Below are 16,468 nucleotides of genomic sequence, written 5' to 3' on the forward strand. Positions count from 1 at the left end.
AGTTCTTGAACAGAAATTTGCAGTTACCTTTGGCACACACACAGCAGCACACACACAGAAGCACACACTCTTAGACAGGTTGTCGACGACAACCGTTTATCTATGGCTCGCAAAAGTTTTCGTTGCCGGAGCGGGGGCTCTGCCTGAGGTTAAGTTTTTCGTTTGCTTCAATTAATTTTCATTTGTTTACTAATCTAACAAATTAAACTAACGGTTAGCTCTGTGCAACACAAATGCCGAAAAGGACTTGCCGTACCCTACAACCAATTAGAAAGTTTTTTGTATGGGGCATATCGAGAGAGGCAGAAGCAAATGTGGCGTTTAGAAGAAAACATTTCAAAATAGGTTTTAAATATGGAATAGAGATAGAAATACATTTTTTATTATTAATGATATATCTTGCAATCGGTATTTATCGATAAATAGCAATGCCTATTGGGAAGTTTGAAAAGTTGCAAGAAATGTTTTTATATCTAATGTAGATATAAATGTAAGCAGCACATAAATGAATGAAATCACTTGAATATATAGAAAGAGACATACATATAGCTGCTGTAATCGATATTTATCGATAAGTTTGAATACTTATGCACACATACATATAGCTGCTGCAATCGATATTTATCGATAAATATGAATACTTATGCACTATTAAGTTGTACAATGTATCTTAGTCCAGTCTACAGGGTAACTTCTAGTCAGTCACTCTCCATGCTAACTTTTGCCTTCTGCTGTTTCGCTTTCCGCTGTGGTTTGAGCAGCGGAAATTGAAAGGATTTCGCCTGCGGGTGTCCGCTTCTTCTTCATTTTTTTTTTCAATATTATTTGCCAGGACAATGTCTGGCTGAAATTTGAATCATAATTATACTGAATGCTTAGTCTTGCCTCAAAGGACGCAAATTTGCGTGCAAAAAGCAAGAGGAAGACGAAAACTGCTAAAGCTTGCTTTGCTCATTTAATCAACTGCTGATTTCTTATCAATTGGTATCCATTTCGCATCCTGACCCTTTGGCGCGGCTGCTTTTCCATTTCCTTTTAACATTTCCCCTAAGCTTTTCTTCTTCTTCTTTTTTTTTGTTGTAAATAACTAGATTGTTGTGTATTTAATGTTAATTAATTTTGATTGGGTTTACTAAACGGGCCCAAGTCGGGGCTTATTTTTAGCCTCGAGCCATGTCTGCTCTAAAAATAAAACGACTTTAACTTTTTGCATTCCCGCTTTTATTTAAGGTAAATAAATTGGCACAAAGAAATTTCACTTTGATGTGGCCAGCAGAACGAAAGAGTTTTCCACTCAAGTTGAGATTTGTGCTCAAGTAGCACTTGAATTAAGCATAATTCCTCAGAAATCATTTTCTTTACATTTACCAACTGCACGCCAACTGGAATCGTGGCAGGAATATGTATAAAACAATATAAAATTATGTTTTTAATGTGTGCTAACGTGAAGCACACATAAAAAGCTCTTAAAATAAGTGAAAATCTGACGATTTTCTAACCAACTCCAACTAGATGCCAATTGGAGTTGGTCCTAGAGCAGCTACAGTATGTAGTCTAAGAACCAAAGCTTATTAGAGGAGGGATTTAAGGAAGAATTTTACATTTGCTAACTGGAATCCAAGTGGAATCGGGGAAGGGAATATTTATGAAAATATAACATGTTTGTTAATGTATGCTGAGAGGTTTGTTGAAGTACATATAAAAAGCTAATTCTTGTATTTCATAGCTAATTTTCATAGCTATGTTTCTAGCTAAATCTAACTAGATGCCAATTAGTGCTGAAGCAAGAGAATAAAGGCTAAAGTCTTCTACTTTAGGAGCAGCTAAACTGCAGTCAAACTAGAAAAATAATAATTTAGTGTTGATTGATGTATAGAAACAGTTGATCTCTCTTATATCATCTTTATCTAACTTCATGTTAGCATAGGCTTAATCATACATATATATACATATCTTGTACATAATATTTTATATTTATTAGAAGATTTATTTCTTCGTATAATTCAGATTAACGCAGCAATTTTTCTCGCACATGTTAAGCTGCGTCTTCTTCTAGTTGCTGCTTGAGGGCTGCTAAATTAATTGCGCCTCACATATTTCTCCAGCTCCGACTCTCGAGTTCTCAAATATTTTTTAGCTCAAATTCTTGGCATTTTCACCTGAAGGCTCTTTTCAGTGCACCTGGCCGTACCTGCACCTCTCGCTCGCGCTTCTCCCGCCGCTGCCTGTCGCGTCAAATGTCGCGCCGAAAATTATACCTCTGGAAAAAATGGCAAATAACAGTGTACACAAGTCCAACATTCTGTGCAAGCTGCTCCTTACTCTGCCCCTCTTTAATTCTCTCTCCCTCTCTCTCTCTGCATTTCTATCTCTCTCTTTCTCTCTCTGATTCATTGTGTGCTGGCCAGCCAAACAACTTGGCCATTTTTCCGGCTTTTCTTCGCGTTGACGTTGACGTTGTGAATGTCGCTGTTGTAGTTGTCGCTGCTTGTGTTGTTGCTGTTGTTGTTGTTGTTGTTGTTGTTGTTGTATATGCAACCACGCCCACCGCAGTCGCCCCATTGACTGCCCGCTTGGCTGGCTTTTTCACTGCCTCGTTTTATGTATTCAGTCTCAGTGCGCTCACTTGACTTTAATTCTTTTTTCACACGCCCACTTCGCGGCCCGCTGGAGAGTGAGAAAGGCGCTGGGCGGGCGGCAGGAGGAGCGAGCAGAGAGTGAGTGAGACAGAGGGCCAGAAGGTGACTCAGGTGCATGGCAAGTGCAATTTTCAATTTTCCAACAACAACAGCTACAACAACAAATCCGTGTGGCAAGCACTACAACTTCAACAAGTAACCGCGCTTAAAACAGAAAGTGCTCGACTAGGAAATACTCTGTATTTAAGTGTTACATTTGAATAGATTTAATCAGAGCAGCTGTTATCAAGAGTCTCTTCATACTGCCCAAACTAGTATATTTGATCGACTCATTAGAATGAACTACTTAAGTGAACCATGCAGCTGGAACTATCGTAGCTAATAAACTAACGAATGAAATGAGCTAGAGTATGAAATGAACTAATGAATGAAATGAACTAGTGCATGAAATGAACTAGTGATGAAATGAACTAGTGAATGAAATGACTAGTGAATTAAATGAACTAGTGAATAAATTGAACTAGTGCATGAAATGAACTTGTGAATGAAATGAACTAGTGAGTGAAATGAACTAGTGAATGAAATGAACTAGTGTATGAAAGGAACTAGTGTATGAAATGAACTAGTGAATGAAATGAACTAAAGAACGAAATGAACTAGTGTATGAAATGAACTATGAATGAAGTGAACTAGTGTATGAAATGAAATATCGAATGAAATGAATCAGTGAATGAAATGAACCAGTGAATGAAATGAACCAGTGAATGAAATGAACCAGTGAATGAAATGAAGTATGTATCATTTAGGCGAAAGCAATTAGTTCTTCATATCTTACAGCCTTTATAACTTAATCAATATACCCCTTGACCATGGCCAACAGGGTATGTAACAACACGCTCGCTCGGCTATGCACTCGCAATCGCAATCGCAGTCGCATTCGCATTCAGATGAGCATGTCAGTCGAAAGGTGCGCCAAGCTTCCTTCCTACTTCTGGTTCCCCACTTCATCTACTCTCGGCGCTCCTATCTGCTCCCCCGCTGCCCTCTGCCGCCGCCTGTTCTGGCATTCGGTTGTAATTGCTGAACATGCCAAGTTTTGTGCAATTTTATGTAGATTTAATAGCTTCCTCCTGGCGGATTTTCTCGTTTCGTACTTGTCTCACATTTTATTGCTTGCGTGACATTTCATTTCGCTCAGATTCTAGATATATGCATATGCATATATACCCATTACCTGAGTCCTGAATTACAAATTCTCGCTCCTGTAATTGCTCGGTCAAGATAGTCCAGTCCAGTCGCTCAGCCCTGACTTTAATTGATTTCGAAGGCACGGCTTCTGGCTCCCACATGGAATCGCGTGGCCATTGGCGAAACTTTGTGCTCTTGTAGCGGAAAACTTTGTTGCTTTCGCGAACGCGACCAAAAAACTTCCGGCACTCGACTTAGCGGCAATTACAATCGACTGACATGTTAATTGACAGACAGACAGACGAACAGACAGGTAGCCCAGGTAGCGGAGCTACCTGGAGCTATACAAAGCTAAAACTTCGATTGATTGGCCACTTTTTGTTTTTTTTTGTCGCCTTTCTTGAACTGCTGTCAGAAGTTAAGACAACATTTGTATATAGTTTTCAACAAGTCTGCCAAATAAAGAGAAGTCGTAGGAGTAGACGGGCATCATTAAATTCCCTGATATAGTTAGTATATCAGACGCTTTAGTAACTGAAACTCAAATAGTTAAAGCTGCAGACAATTTGCACATTTAGAGAACAGAAGAAAAAATAAATTAAATATATTTTACAAAAATTCAAAATTATTTTATTTATATATATATAATAATAATAATCTCTTTATAAGTAAGACAATTAATAATTCAATTGAAATCGCTACTATTTTAATAAATTTTCATATACAGCTGTGTTCAACAAAATAGTAGTCCGCCAGAGCAAGAACACAATTAAGTGATAAAGACTTTTCGAAATTAATATTAAATTTAATAAACTTTTAAATCATTTAGAGATTATGTTGTTTATACATTTTGTGCACTTCGGGGCTTGAGCGAAAAAAATTCTGAAAATTTGGTTGTTCACAAAAATAGTAGTGGCTACAAAAAAATGATAAAAACAAACTATTTAGCATTAGTTTAACTGCATATGTTATGTTTTATAAATTTATTTTGCGCTAATACTTTGCTGAAAATATATTATTATTTAATACGGCAAATGACATCACTTCAGAGTCGTTGGCTTTACAGTTGCCACAGCTCTCTTAACATTGGCCAATAAATATTTAGATAGTATTCTTCAATAATGTCTCAATTAACTAATTAAAGAGACTATGTTCAAAGACACTCATTAAATTTATTTGCGTTTTAATAATATATTTGTAAAATAGTAAAAAATATCTAAGTCTGAAGTACTGCAATTAAAACTTGATTCTGAGTTGAGTTATTTCTTCAATTTCACTTTTCACTTTTACTCATTTTCTTTACACATTTTCATTAAAATTATTCATTCATTCACTTAGTTTGCCAGAACTTTCTAGTTCAGTAAAAAAGTTGACTCGACTTTGCGAACTGCTTATAAATCAAGTGGAAAATGTGATTGAAATAATTGAATACTTAAAGAAAATGCTTTTCCACTTATGCATATTAATTGACTATTCAAATAATTAAATGGTCCATTGAGGAGATTAAAGCAAAGACGAATGCCAAAATGAAATGCAGAAATTTTGCACTTTTCTTTTGAGTGTTTTAAAGGAGAATTTCTGTTCTATATAAATAAACTAAATTATATTTAATATATACAAAAAATATGTTTTTAATTTTTCAACTTATATTTAGCACTAATATATAATATAAATTCTTAAACAACAAATAACTTCATCAAAATATATACTTTTTTCTTATTAAATTGTTTAAAAATATAATGTATTTTTTATTATTTTAGCACTTCAAATATTTGGGTTTTTCTAATTATTTTTAACATAATTTTCAGCTTCAGCAAAATATTTGTACTTAGGTATTTATAAAAATTTATTAAGTTATTAAGTTATTTATATTTATCTGAAATATTTTGCAAACTATTTGCTGCTTCAATGAACTATAAACTAAGTCACTTAATTTGTAAAAATTCCTTCTGTAGCTTATCATATCATATTTTTAGATATATTTTAACAGTTTTATCTAACTCTATCTCTAGTTCTTTCCCTCTCTCTGGCTGCCTTTCAAATTGGCATAAAATTTGCTAGTGCAGCTGCTTTTAATGTATCTGTCAGATACTTTGGCACACATTTTGCATTTTGTTTGTAATTGCTCGCAATTCATCGCAGCGCAAGAGGCGCGGGGGTGTGGCGCAGGAAGTGGGGCGCTCTGGCTGAGCTAAAAGATGAAGTCTCATTCAGCAAAGCAAATACGCAAAAACAACAGCCAAAAGGAAGGGGAAGGTGGTTGGGCGCAAAGGCGGGTCTGACAAGAGGGCAGGCTTCTTCTTGAAGCACGCTAAAAGCAGCTGCCAAGAATTGTCGCGACTTTTCATGATGGGGCGCTGTGGGCGTGGCCATTTGCCCAGCAAATAGACGTTGTGGTTGCATTTTGCATTTCCAATTGGAGCTCCAATTGGAGATCTAGCTATATACATATATATATATATATATATATTCCAGCTGTACGCTTTCGCTTTCATTTCAATTGTAAATATGCAACGCACTCGCTTAAACTAATGCCAGCGAGTGTGTAAGCACAGTGAGAGCGCGCTAAAGTGAACAGCTGCATAAGTGAAACAAGACATTGAGGTATATAAAAAATTTAAAAATTTAAAACATATAAATATAAAAAAATGTACACTCAATAAAAGTTTTTAATATTGTTTTTAAATTATGCCCAAAAATTGTATTTAAAAAAAAATAAATTTAATAAAAATTGTTAAGAATTAAATGAGTAAATAAATATATATATTTATATTATATTATATTTCTATTAGAAAATAGAAACTTAAATATTAATTAAAGATTTCACATAGATATAAATTCTTAAAGCAGGATTTAAATTGCTTTGAAGGCTTTGCACTTGCTTTTGTTCGTAATATATTTATATATATTTATTCACCAAACTCAACCAAGTTAAACTCAACAAAAAAGGCAAAGTTTGGCAATCTGACATTAAGCTGTGCCTTAATAAAGTATTCACTGTATTGTTGTAGCTGCTGCGTTTGTTTATGCTTTTTATTTGCTAACGGCTAAGCACAGTATCTCTATCTGCTTCTCTGTGTGTGTGAGGGGCATGACGTTGTCGTTGTTGTTCTTGTTGCTTGGTCTGCTCTGCTGTTTGTCTTTGCGGTTGTAAATGCATTTTTCAAACAAATTGCAAATCATTGCCTAACAATAGTTCCTGCTAGCTGGCGTCCACCAGTGCAGAGGCACTGATTCGTGCCCCACTCTGGCCACGTCCGGAGTGTGGCTTTTGAATCTGGAACCGCATTGACAGTGATTTAGTTTTTGGCTTGCAGCACATTTCACATACGCAGTCTATTAGAGGCGAAAGCTTAATGTGGAATTTCAGTGTAATTTGTCAATTGAGATGGGGGAGGAGCAACTATCGCACATTAAGTTACATTTAGGTTCTTTTTCCCTTTTTTGTATTCCTATTGCTTGACTTCTCAAATTAAATTGACTCAAAGTTAATTTTGTGTAAAGAACTTTCAACGCGAATGGCCGACAGCTATTTTCCAAGAATTCTGCTTGTTGATTTTGATATAACAGTAAACTAGCGTGCTATAAAGTTCATCTTTTTCGCATTATTTGCTCATCCATTGACCCACAAAAATGCGTCAGAAAGTAGGCTGCAGCAAAATGATATTTAACTTGCACTTACTTGCGCTATTCTCTTTTTATATATATATAAATATTTTATATTTTATATATAGAGTATTGTGTTTATTTGCACTTGCACTTGTGTTTGGCACACAGAGACACACATAGACACACGCACACAGGCTTTAAAGTTGAACAAACTTGTTGCACAGTGTTGCTAACGACTTGAGTCGCACGCTCTTTAGAGTATGCAACACTTTGTTTCTGGTTTTCGCCTTGATAAACGAGCAGTCCCGTTATTTGTGAACGCACACTTAACGAGCAGCACACGCAGCACACGGCAACACTGGGTGGCTAAAAAATGTGGAGCAACACGTTGTTGACACAAAGACCGCCTAACGAAGACTAATGATAGCGCTTCTCATTCGTCTCAGTCGTTTCGCCAAGACTCCAAATTGGAATTTGCTACTGCTGTTCGCCTACGTTGCGTGCACGACGAGGGTTAAATACGAACTGATTGTCTGCCAGTGTCCAAGTATCTGTTAGCTGTTCGTGCCGTCGAGCCGACGGCAGACGAACGCACGAAGCTGTCGCAGGCAGCAACAGTGAAGTTAAGAGCACGACTGCGGGCAGCGGGCGAAGAGAGCGAATGAGATGCCACCCCCGCTGCACAATTGAGCTATATAAACGTTTCATTTCACGCTGTAGCATCTAGTCGCCTGCTCTTACACTTAAGTTGTTTCAGTTCCAGTATTTCCCGCTGTGCGGAGTTTCGATTTCCTGTTCCGTCCGTGCGCCGGCGCTCAGCATGTTCAATTGCTCTTAGCGCTGCGCTCTTGCGTTCAATTGTTGAACGTTGCTTTCAATCAAAATCTGCAACTGCTGCACCGGCTTGCAGCATTGAACGCGTAAAGTCGTGAGAGTATTTTCGTTTCGTTTCATTTCATTGCCATTTTGTTTCCGTTTGATGGCTTGCTTTAAAGCAATCGCTGAAACTTTTTATGCCAGCCTATTGTTGTTGCGTGTTCGCATTGTTGTTGTTTGTTTCGCGCGCAACAGGTTCAGTTCCATTGTTCCCCCCGCAACACCAACACCGTTTCGTTGCCTTTGACGCACATTCGTCTATGGCTTTTCATTGGCCTTTCTCATAGGACTTTGGGTGGCCACCGCGCGCCCACTCTGTTATATTTATATTTATTTGCAGTTTTTTGCTTGTTTATTTTTGTTTTTTTTTTTCTGCTTCTTGTATTTTCTTTTATGCAAATACGAGCACAAAATCGTTTTCTGCACGCTTTGACGTTGACTTGAGAGTGTGTGTGTGTGTGACTGTCTCTGAGTGTATGTGTGCGAATTTGCATATAATTGTTTGCATGTTGAGTGCCTTTTAATTGATTTTATTGGCTTGCTACAATAACAACAACAACAACAGCAACAATGCCAACAAAATGCTCCACAATTTCTCATTTTATCGCGTGAGCTATCTCTGTTGGCCAAGCTTGTTTTATTTACTTGCTGGCAACCCAAATTTGATATAAATTTACAATTTGTACTCACATACATGTGTATATAGCATATATATCGAATTTAAGTATATGTATAAATTATGCAGCTTATGAACTGCATGTTTAATGTAGGTCGTAAATCGTTTGCAGCTCACAAAATATATAATGCATAAGTGAAAATCGATATAGCGGCTTAATGTGCTAAAAATCTGGCGTTCGAATGTTGAGCAGCGCATTAAGGGATTATGGTCAAGTGCATAGAGCGTGACTGAAGGCAAATTTCAAGACTAATTGCGGGATTATTATTATGTATTGAGAGGCAATACACTCAAAACTTATTGGATTTGTGCAGCTGAGAGTGGAGGGAGCCCAGCTAGAAGGACTAAGAAAAGCTGATCAATTTCTACTGGTTTTAATTGTTTTGAATTATTTTAATTATTTAATTATTAAATATTTTATTTATCTATAAAATATCACTAACATTTCGAATTATTAACGGAATTTAGCTTAAAGCGGTCTGCCCACTGAGCAGTTGAAAAATGCGATTCTGGAAAATCTAATCAGCGAAAATGCGAGAAGATTTTTCGGCGAACTGCGTGAAACTAATTTAAAACAGCCGCCAACTGTAATTAGGCGCTAATGAGTTATGCCCCAAAAGCGGGCCACAGCGAGCGTAGCCAAGGCAACGACCACAGGACAACAGCAACGCAGCAACCACACAATTCTCTATTTCTCACTCTCAGCCTCCCTCTCTCTCTCTATTCAGGCAGTCGAAACTAGTTGAGAAAATAAAAAAAAAAAGAATTAAACCTCCAACTTCGTTTTGGACTCGCAGCTGCAGTTGCTGCTAATCAAAAAGTGCGATTTGTTTGAATGAAAGCAGTTTGCCTGCCTGCCTGTCTGTTGGCGACAGCCTCTCTCAGTGGGCGTGCCACTCGGTGTCAATGTACCGCTGCAAGCGTATCAACTGCCGTTGCGAAAGGTGATAATAATCAGACAGGCCGTTTTAACAAGCGAAACGCCCCACAGCCCAGGCACACGCCTTTCCACGCTCGCTGGGCGGTCAGCGGCGTAATCCATCTTTTGCCTTGACAATGGTTGCTCCATGCCGATTTCTGTTTTCGGGCCAGAGAAGGGGGCGTGGCAGCTAAGCTCAACAAAAAAAAAGAAACAAATGAAACTAGATACAAATATCTTTGGCACTGAATGGGAAATGTAGATGTGTGTGTGTGTGTGTATGTATGTGTGTGCATGTGTGTATGTGTGTGCGTGTGTGTGTGTGTGCGTATGTGTTTGGCCTTTAGTGTAATTATGGTGGCATCCACAGGACATGTCGTTGACAAGCTCAAGTTGGGCCAGTGTCTCACTCATCTCTTTCTCTTACAGACAACACAACTTGCCCCCCACACACACACACACACACACACATACAAACACGTACGTATTAGTAAACCACCATAAAACACACGCAGTGCCACAACAGAGATTCGACCAGTGGGTGGGCCATAAAAGCGGATCCGCATGTGTCCAAGTTCGTAAAGTTGATTCATTCATGGCAGAGAAATTTATATGGTCATGACGCGTGCATCTAGTGGCAGCCAGGCCGGGAGAGGCGCGGCCAGCCAGACAGTTAGCTGGCTCAGCTAAGGCGCCATCTAAACGCAAACTATAAAACAAAGTTGCAGTAGCAGAGTGATCGACTGCAGTTACCCTGTACACGGCTCAGCAAGAAAGCATTTCTGAAGGAAGTTCTCAGACCTCTATAAATCGAGTTTGCTTAGCTCGCTCTAGTTGAGCATAAAGTTACTTGAGCTCTTCTCATGTGTGTTACCAAGGCACTCTCAAAGTCGAATATGACCCATTTGCAATGTGCTGAGAGCATAGAAACAACTAAAACTAACTACAGCGGCCTTCTGCTGCCGCTGCTGCTGCAGACTCCGAGGCGAATGTTGATGCTGATGCTGATGCTGATGCTGATGCTGATGATGACAATGACAATGACGATGGAGCTAATCCATCCGCATGCTGAGCACCGCAGGACGTCAGCGAAAACGCTTTTCAAGTCGAATGATTTATCTCACGGAGCAGGAGCAGGAGCAGGAGCAGGAGCTGGCAGCGCAGCTTTGATGCTGCATCTTGGCTTATTTGATTTTGGGGCCCGGCAATTAGACGCAAGTGAAATGCCAATTGACTTCTGGATACACTGAGCAAAATGTGCAACAATTTATTGCTGTTATCATTAGATACCTGGGCTTACTATTTTTTCATCAGTGCTTTCTTTCGACGCTTGGCAATCCGGGCCAGCTGCTGCTCCGTTGGCCTGTAGTCGCTGTAGCGCGTCACCCACGCATCGGCCATCTTGAAGAACTTCTGCGGATCGTTTACAAACTGATTGCTTATCTCTACAATGTACGCATTTTCCGGCTGGGGATCGTTGATGGTCGCAACGAGCACCTGGAGAACAGTGTCGATTCGGGACGTGGGCTTCCAGTGCTCCGGCTCGAGTATGGGCAAGCAAATCTGACCCTTTTCATTGATATTCGGATGGTAGATCTTTGTGTTGATGTGCAAGGTGGGTGGCCGGAATGGATATTCCTTGGGGAAGTCGATCTCTAGGCTAAAGGCGCCCTTGTCGTAGGGCGGACTGTTGGGCAAAATCAGTGCATCCCACTTGTAGATGTTGTCCTTGGCAGCCTGCAGCAGTTGCAGCTGATCGAAATTCTTATATCCCATCATCATCATCAGCTCGTTCTGCATGCGCTTCGGCCCATCCATGATGGGCTCCTCCTTCTTCATGGTGGCTGCTGTTGGCTATGTCCGCTTTGCCCAATTTCAATTAGCTATTATACAATTTTGTCTGGAGTATTTCTCGCTGTGTACTGAGGTGTCTGAATCCAATCAAAAGGCAAACCGAGTCAACTCTAACTAACATATGCCTACTACGATATGTCTGTATAAGCATAGTTAGCATTTTCCAGGCCCAATATTTATCGATTTTTATGAAGTTATCGATAGAAATTAGTTTTTTCTAGCTTTAAGTCTTTAGCTTTAAGTCTTTAGTTGGCTTCTTTAAGCTTTGAGCTTTCGATAAATGAACTCGATATTTATCGATTTTCTCAATTTTTGTGCTTTTTGCTTTAAAGAGTCTTTTAAATAGCAGAGCTCGCATAGACAAGGCAAAGGAACTGCACTCAGCTCCCGATAATTTAACTCAATGGCATCTTCGACCTCTTCTGCTTCCGCCTCATTCGCATTCATTTGCACAACTGCAATATACCCTTTTGCTAACCATTTTCAAGGCAGAAGCAAAAGAGGAGAGAGTGGGAGAGAGAAAGGAAAAAATGGAATACAGAAATCCTTTCACATTGACATTAATCCCCGAAATAGCCGCTTAAAAAGACCGCCTGACGTCGACAGGCTCTGACAGCAGCACATTAGGATCAACTGGGAAAAAGCAATGGCACATTGAAATGGATGAAAGGTTCTCTAACGGCTCATATATGCCGCGACTCCAGCTGCTACAGCCTTTCGCATGCTCCTCCTTTGCTTAGCTCTGTTACCAAAGCAATTTTTATGTAAGGCGCTCGCTCTCTGCCTCTCCCTCTCTCCCTCTCTCCCTCTCCCTCTCTCTCTCTGTGTTTTAGTATTTTCAATCTGTGCATTGAATTATGCACATAGGGTCCGGTCCGACAGTGGAAAGTGCGGACATTCGAGATTTCTGGCAGTGATTTCATGAGCCAGCTATTGCCAGGACTGTGACTGTGTCCATGTGATGTGATTGCCATTGACATTATAGTTTTCAATTAGGTGAACATGCGAGAACGGACAGAGGACACTTTCTCTGCGCAATTTCTATCGTATTCCGGATTCATAAATATGTAAAGATTCCCGAAAAAGCATAATAAAACCCACTCAAAAGGAAAGCAAAGCTTTGACACAGAATCTCAGCTACATATCCCTCTCTCTCTCGCTCTCTATCTCGGTCTCTTGCCTCCGGCAATCTCGCCTTACACCACATTGCTTTGCACTGCCTCGCTCCGATGGGAAGCTTGATAACAAAAACATGAAAATTAAATATCAAAAATATGCGACGCAAACGAAGCTACAACAACAACAACAACAACAACACCAGGTTGTTGCTTTGTGCGTGTGTGTAATTATTTATGTTATATGTCATCATCATGTAAATGAAACCAAGGCGAGCGAAGAGAGCAGACACAGAAAATGATAGAGCGAGAGAGCGCGAGAGCGAGTGCGAGGTGAGTTGATGAAGGCCATGGAAAGTTGGACGGAAACGCAGCATGACGTGCGTAACGGGACGTCTCTGCTATAATTAGGAGATGTATACATGTGAGTAAGTGTGTGTGTGTGAGTGTGTGTGAGTGTGTGTCTGAGTGTGTGTATTTGAAAATAAGAAAAAACTCTTGTAGCAGAAGCTTGAATGCTCTTGCTCTGCTTTGAGTCTGTACTTTAGTTAGTCATGAAACTATTATTACTATATATTTTTTATGATGTATAATGATGTATAAATGTAGACTATAGTGCTCAGAGCTACCCACTTTATCATAGATAGTTTTGTAATAATAGAGCAAGAGATCAGCTATCAAATAGCCTTGTATATTCATGCAGCCCAACGCAGCTTTGCTTAGTTAGTTGGTCTTAAATATGATTCGCTCTTTAAGTTTCTCTCTAGCGCCGATTCAAAAAAATCGATTAATCAGTATTATCGATAACATGTCAGTGCCCAACTGCCTAACCTCAGAAACAGCGCAAGATAAATGCGCGGCACGCAAAAAAAAAGAAAGTAAGGAAAATATGTCTGCGAAGGCGTCTGACAGCGCTGCGGGATGCAAAGGCGTTTGCTGGCCAATCACTGTGACTGTGACGGTGACGGTGACGGTGACTGTGAGCGTGACAGTGACTCTGTTGTTGTTGTTGTTGTCAGTAATACTTTTGCTATGGTTGGCATCAACGTATCCGCCATACTTTTAGCATAAATAGCCGGAAGCGGAAATGTAGATGACGCTGTGCGCCCACTCATAGATACATGCGTGCTTACACTGCGCGAAAAATTATGCTGAATGTGAAATATGTTTGGCTAAGAAGAATGAAACATGAGGCGAAGGCTAATATTTAAAAATAGCTGAAAATTTTCTCATTTTATTTCTATTTTTTTTTTTTTCTTAACAATTTTTTTCTTTGAGTGTAAATTTCTGTGGGTATATGTTTGGAGCGCCTGCAGCTTCAGCTGCGCCTGCTGTCAGAGCCATTCCCAATCTCAATTCGCAGCCCAATTCCTTTTTGCCACCCGGCGCTACCTTACCCTCCAGCCGTACGCCTCTTCCGTTGGCGTTTCTGTCATTTGTTTAGCTGTCATTGCGGGCGTATTGCCGCTGACAGCTCGTTGGGAGCTGGCAGGCTGATGCTGGCGCTGACACTGGCGATTGGGATTGCGATTGTGATGCCGATTCCAATCCACGCATTGGCGCCAAGGCGGCCGCACCCTCCCGCCACTTTTGTGCGCCAAATGAAAAATCAGGCAAAAATTAGCAGTCGCCGCATTAAATCTAATCTGATCCGATTTTCTATTACCAATTGGCAGCTGAGTGCGATGTGTGTGCTAGTTTCTTGTCTGCTTATGCTTGTCAGTGCGGCTGTGTGTGTGTGTGTGTGTGTGAATTATCGCTGCTTTGATTCGGCTCCAACAAACGCCAAACTCCTCCCCCGCAGGTCTGCATGTGTGCACTTTAATCTTTTTATCGCACTCCGACACTTCAGCAGCTCAGTTTTTGGGCTGTTTGTTCCACTGTGGCGTCCTTTATTAGCGCGAAAATCGTCGCGTGCGACTTTTCCTTTTGCTTCTCCCTTTTATTCCCCCTTTATTTGCCGCCATTGCCGTTGCCATTTCCATTTGCGGGCTGTCAACGACCCTTTGTCGGCCTGTTGCTTTCTGGGCTGTGGAGTCGTGATATATGAAGCGATTAACATTAAAGGTGCCTAATTGATTCGACCAAAGTCCAGCTTATTTTTAGGGTAGGGGTCGAGCAGCCGTGGAGAGAGCTTAAGCTGAGCCCAAGGGGCAGTCAAAATAAATTTTCATTAAGAAATTATCGCTCGTGTGTTGCTTAAATTTAAATTAATTATATATGGTTTATCATCAAGTAAATGGCGGCATGCAAGGACACACATAGCCAACGCCCACGCACACACACACGCACACGCATGCAGCTGCAACAGCAACAGATTATTTATGCCTTCAGTGAACGCATATACCACACCGGCGAGGACAACGAGAAATGGAGCTGTAGGCGGCGCTGCTTGCCGCAGAGCTCGTACAATATTAAATTGCATGAAGTAAATAAGAGTACACACACACACACACACGCCAGCACACACGCACACAGTCTGGGGAGTCCTTGTGCCTATACCGACGTCAGCTTAAAATTTTGTTCAGGGCTACAAAAGCAGCTGTTAATGGAATCACTTTGAAAGCAGAATGAGCTATAAGCTGCGAGCACTGGGAATCTGAACCGTTGTTATATACTCTATTACGAACTAATGTGAGTATATTGGCTAGTGTTAGGTACGAGCAGCATCATGAAGGAGACGTAGCTGGGCTACTAAAAATAATAAAATGCTTGAGAGACTTGAGTTGCTGTTGAGCTCGACATGCCTGAGTGAAGCAATCTGCAATGCAGCTAAAACTATTTCTATATATTAGGTAAGTTTAGATATTTTTATTTAAGTGAGAAAGCAAATTGCTCTAAGTATATAAGCTATGCACAAGCTTCAGTTGGTTCGATCAGTTTCTTAATATTTAAATCAGATTTAGGTCAGATTTTAATATGAAAAGAATGCATTGAAGCAGAACTGAAATCGAAGAGCCTACGGGCCTAACAAACACTAATTGATTAGAAAGCTTTGCCAATTCACAAACTGAAGCTTGGCTTTGGCAATTCAGTTGCAGAGCAGCAGCGGCTAGCACGAACAGCGCACATTTAACTGATGAGCTTTGCCTTTTAGGGTATATGTCATGTTTGCTTACATGCTCTGCTCTTTGGAACTAGTTCGCAGGCTTCGCTCTGGTTCATGTGCGCCTTCAATGGCAACCGCCTTGCTATTGAGTGCGGATTAATCGGGCTCACTTTGTCATAAATAATGCAAGCCAAACGCTGCGCCGGCATTCGGAGCCACAGTGTAAGAGTAGAGTGTGTGCTGGTGGTGCTTGGTGGCTCAATATGCAGTTAGCTGCGCTCAAACGTGGTGCAATTACTGCAAAACTACGGCAGGTCCTGACAGCGCCTGCCAGCTACTGCCAGCTACTGCCAGCTCGTGTCTGCAATGTCTGGCGTGTTCGTACTTAATGACTTTTTCCCGTTATGTGCGTGCGCTGACATTTTCTTGAGGCTTTTTTGGTTGTTGCCTGTTTTCACCTGCTCACCTGTTGCCCGCTGCATTTAATTGCAAAACAAGTTTGCCTGAATTTGCGGCTGCTGCTGATGACAATTTAAGTGCTTA

General features: G+C 40.3%; 2 protein-coding genes across 2 annotated transcripts in view; both read right to left on the minus strand.

Annotated features, from left to right (window-relative positions):
* The window catches only part of LOC111604503 (connectin), a 160,351-nt gene that overhangs the window by 45,971 nt on the left and 97,912 nt on the right, over nucleotides 1-16,468 (minus strand). The window lies entirely within an intron of this gene.
* On the minus strand, nucleotides 11,131-11,864 carry LOC111604504 (ubiquitin-conjugating enzyme E2 L3). The gene has a single exon (XM_023322599.2). The coding sequence runs from the start codon at nucleotides 11,744-11,746 to the stop codon at nucleotides 11,207-11,209; it is 540 nt and encodes a 179-aa protein (XP_023178367.1). The 5' UTR covers nucleotides 11,747-11,864; the 3' UTR covers nucleotides 11,131-11,206.

This window comes from Drosophila hydei, unplaced genomic scaffold (assembly GCF_003285905.1).
Source record: "Drosophila hydei strain 15085-1641.00,03,60 unplaced genomic scaffold, DhydRS2 tig00008128-arrow-arrow-pilon, whole genome shotgun sequence".
Classification (NCBI taxonomy): Eukaryota; Metazoa; Arthropoda; class Insecta; order Diptera; family Drosophilidae; genus Drosophila; species Drosophila hydei.

Bases quoted from the DNA above. Each gene is read 5' to 3' on its own strand.
- LOC111604504 (XM_023322599.2), bottom strand. From the start codon at position 11,746: ATGAAGAAGGAGGAGCCCATCATGGATGGGCCGAAGCGCATGCAGAAC.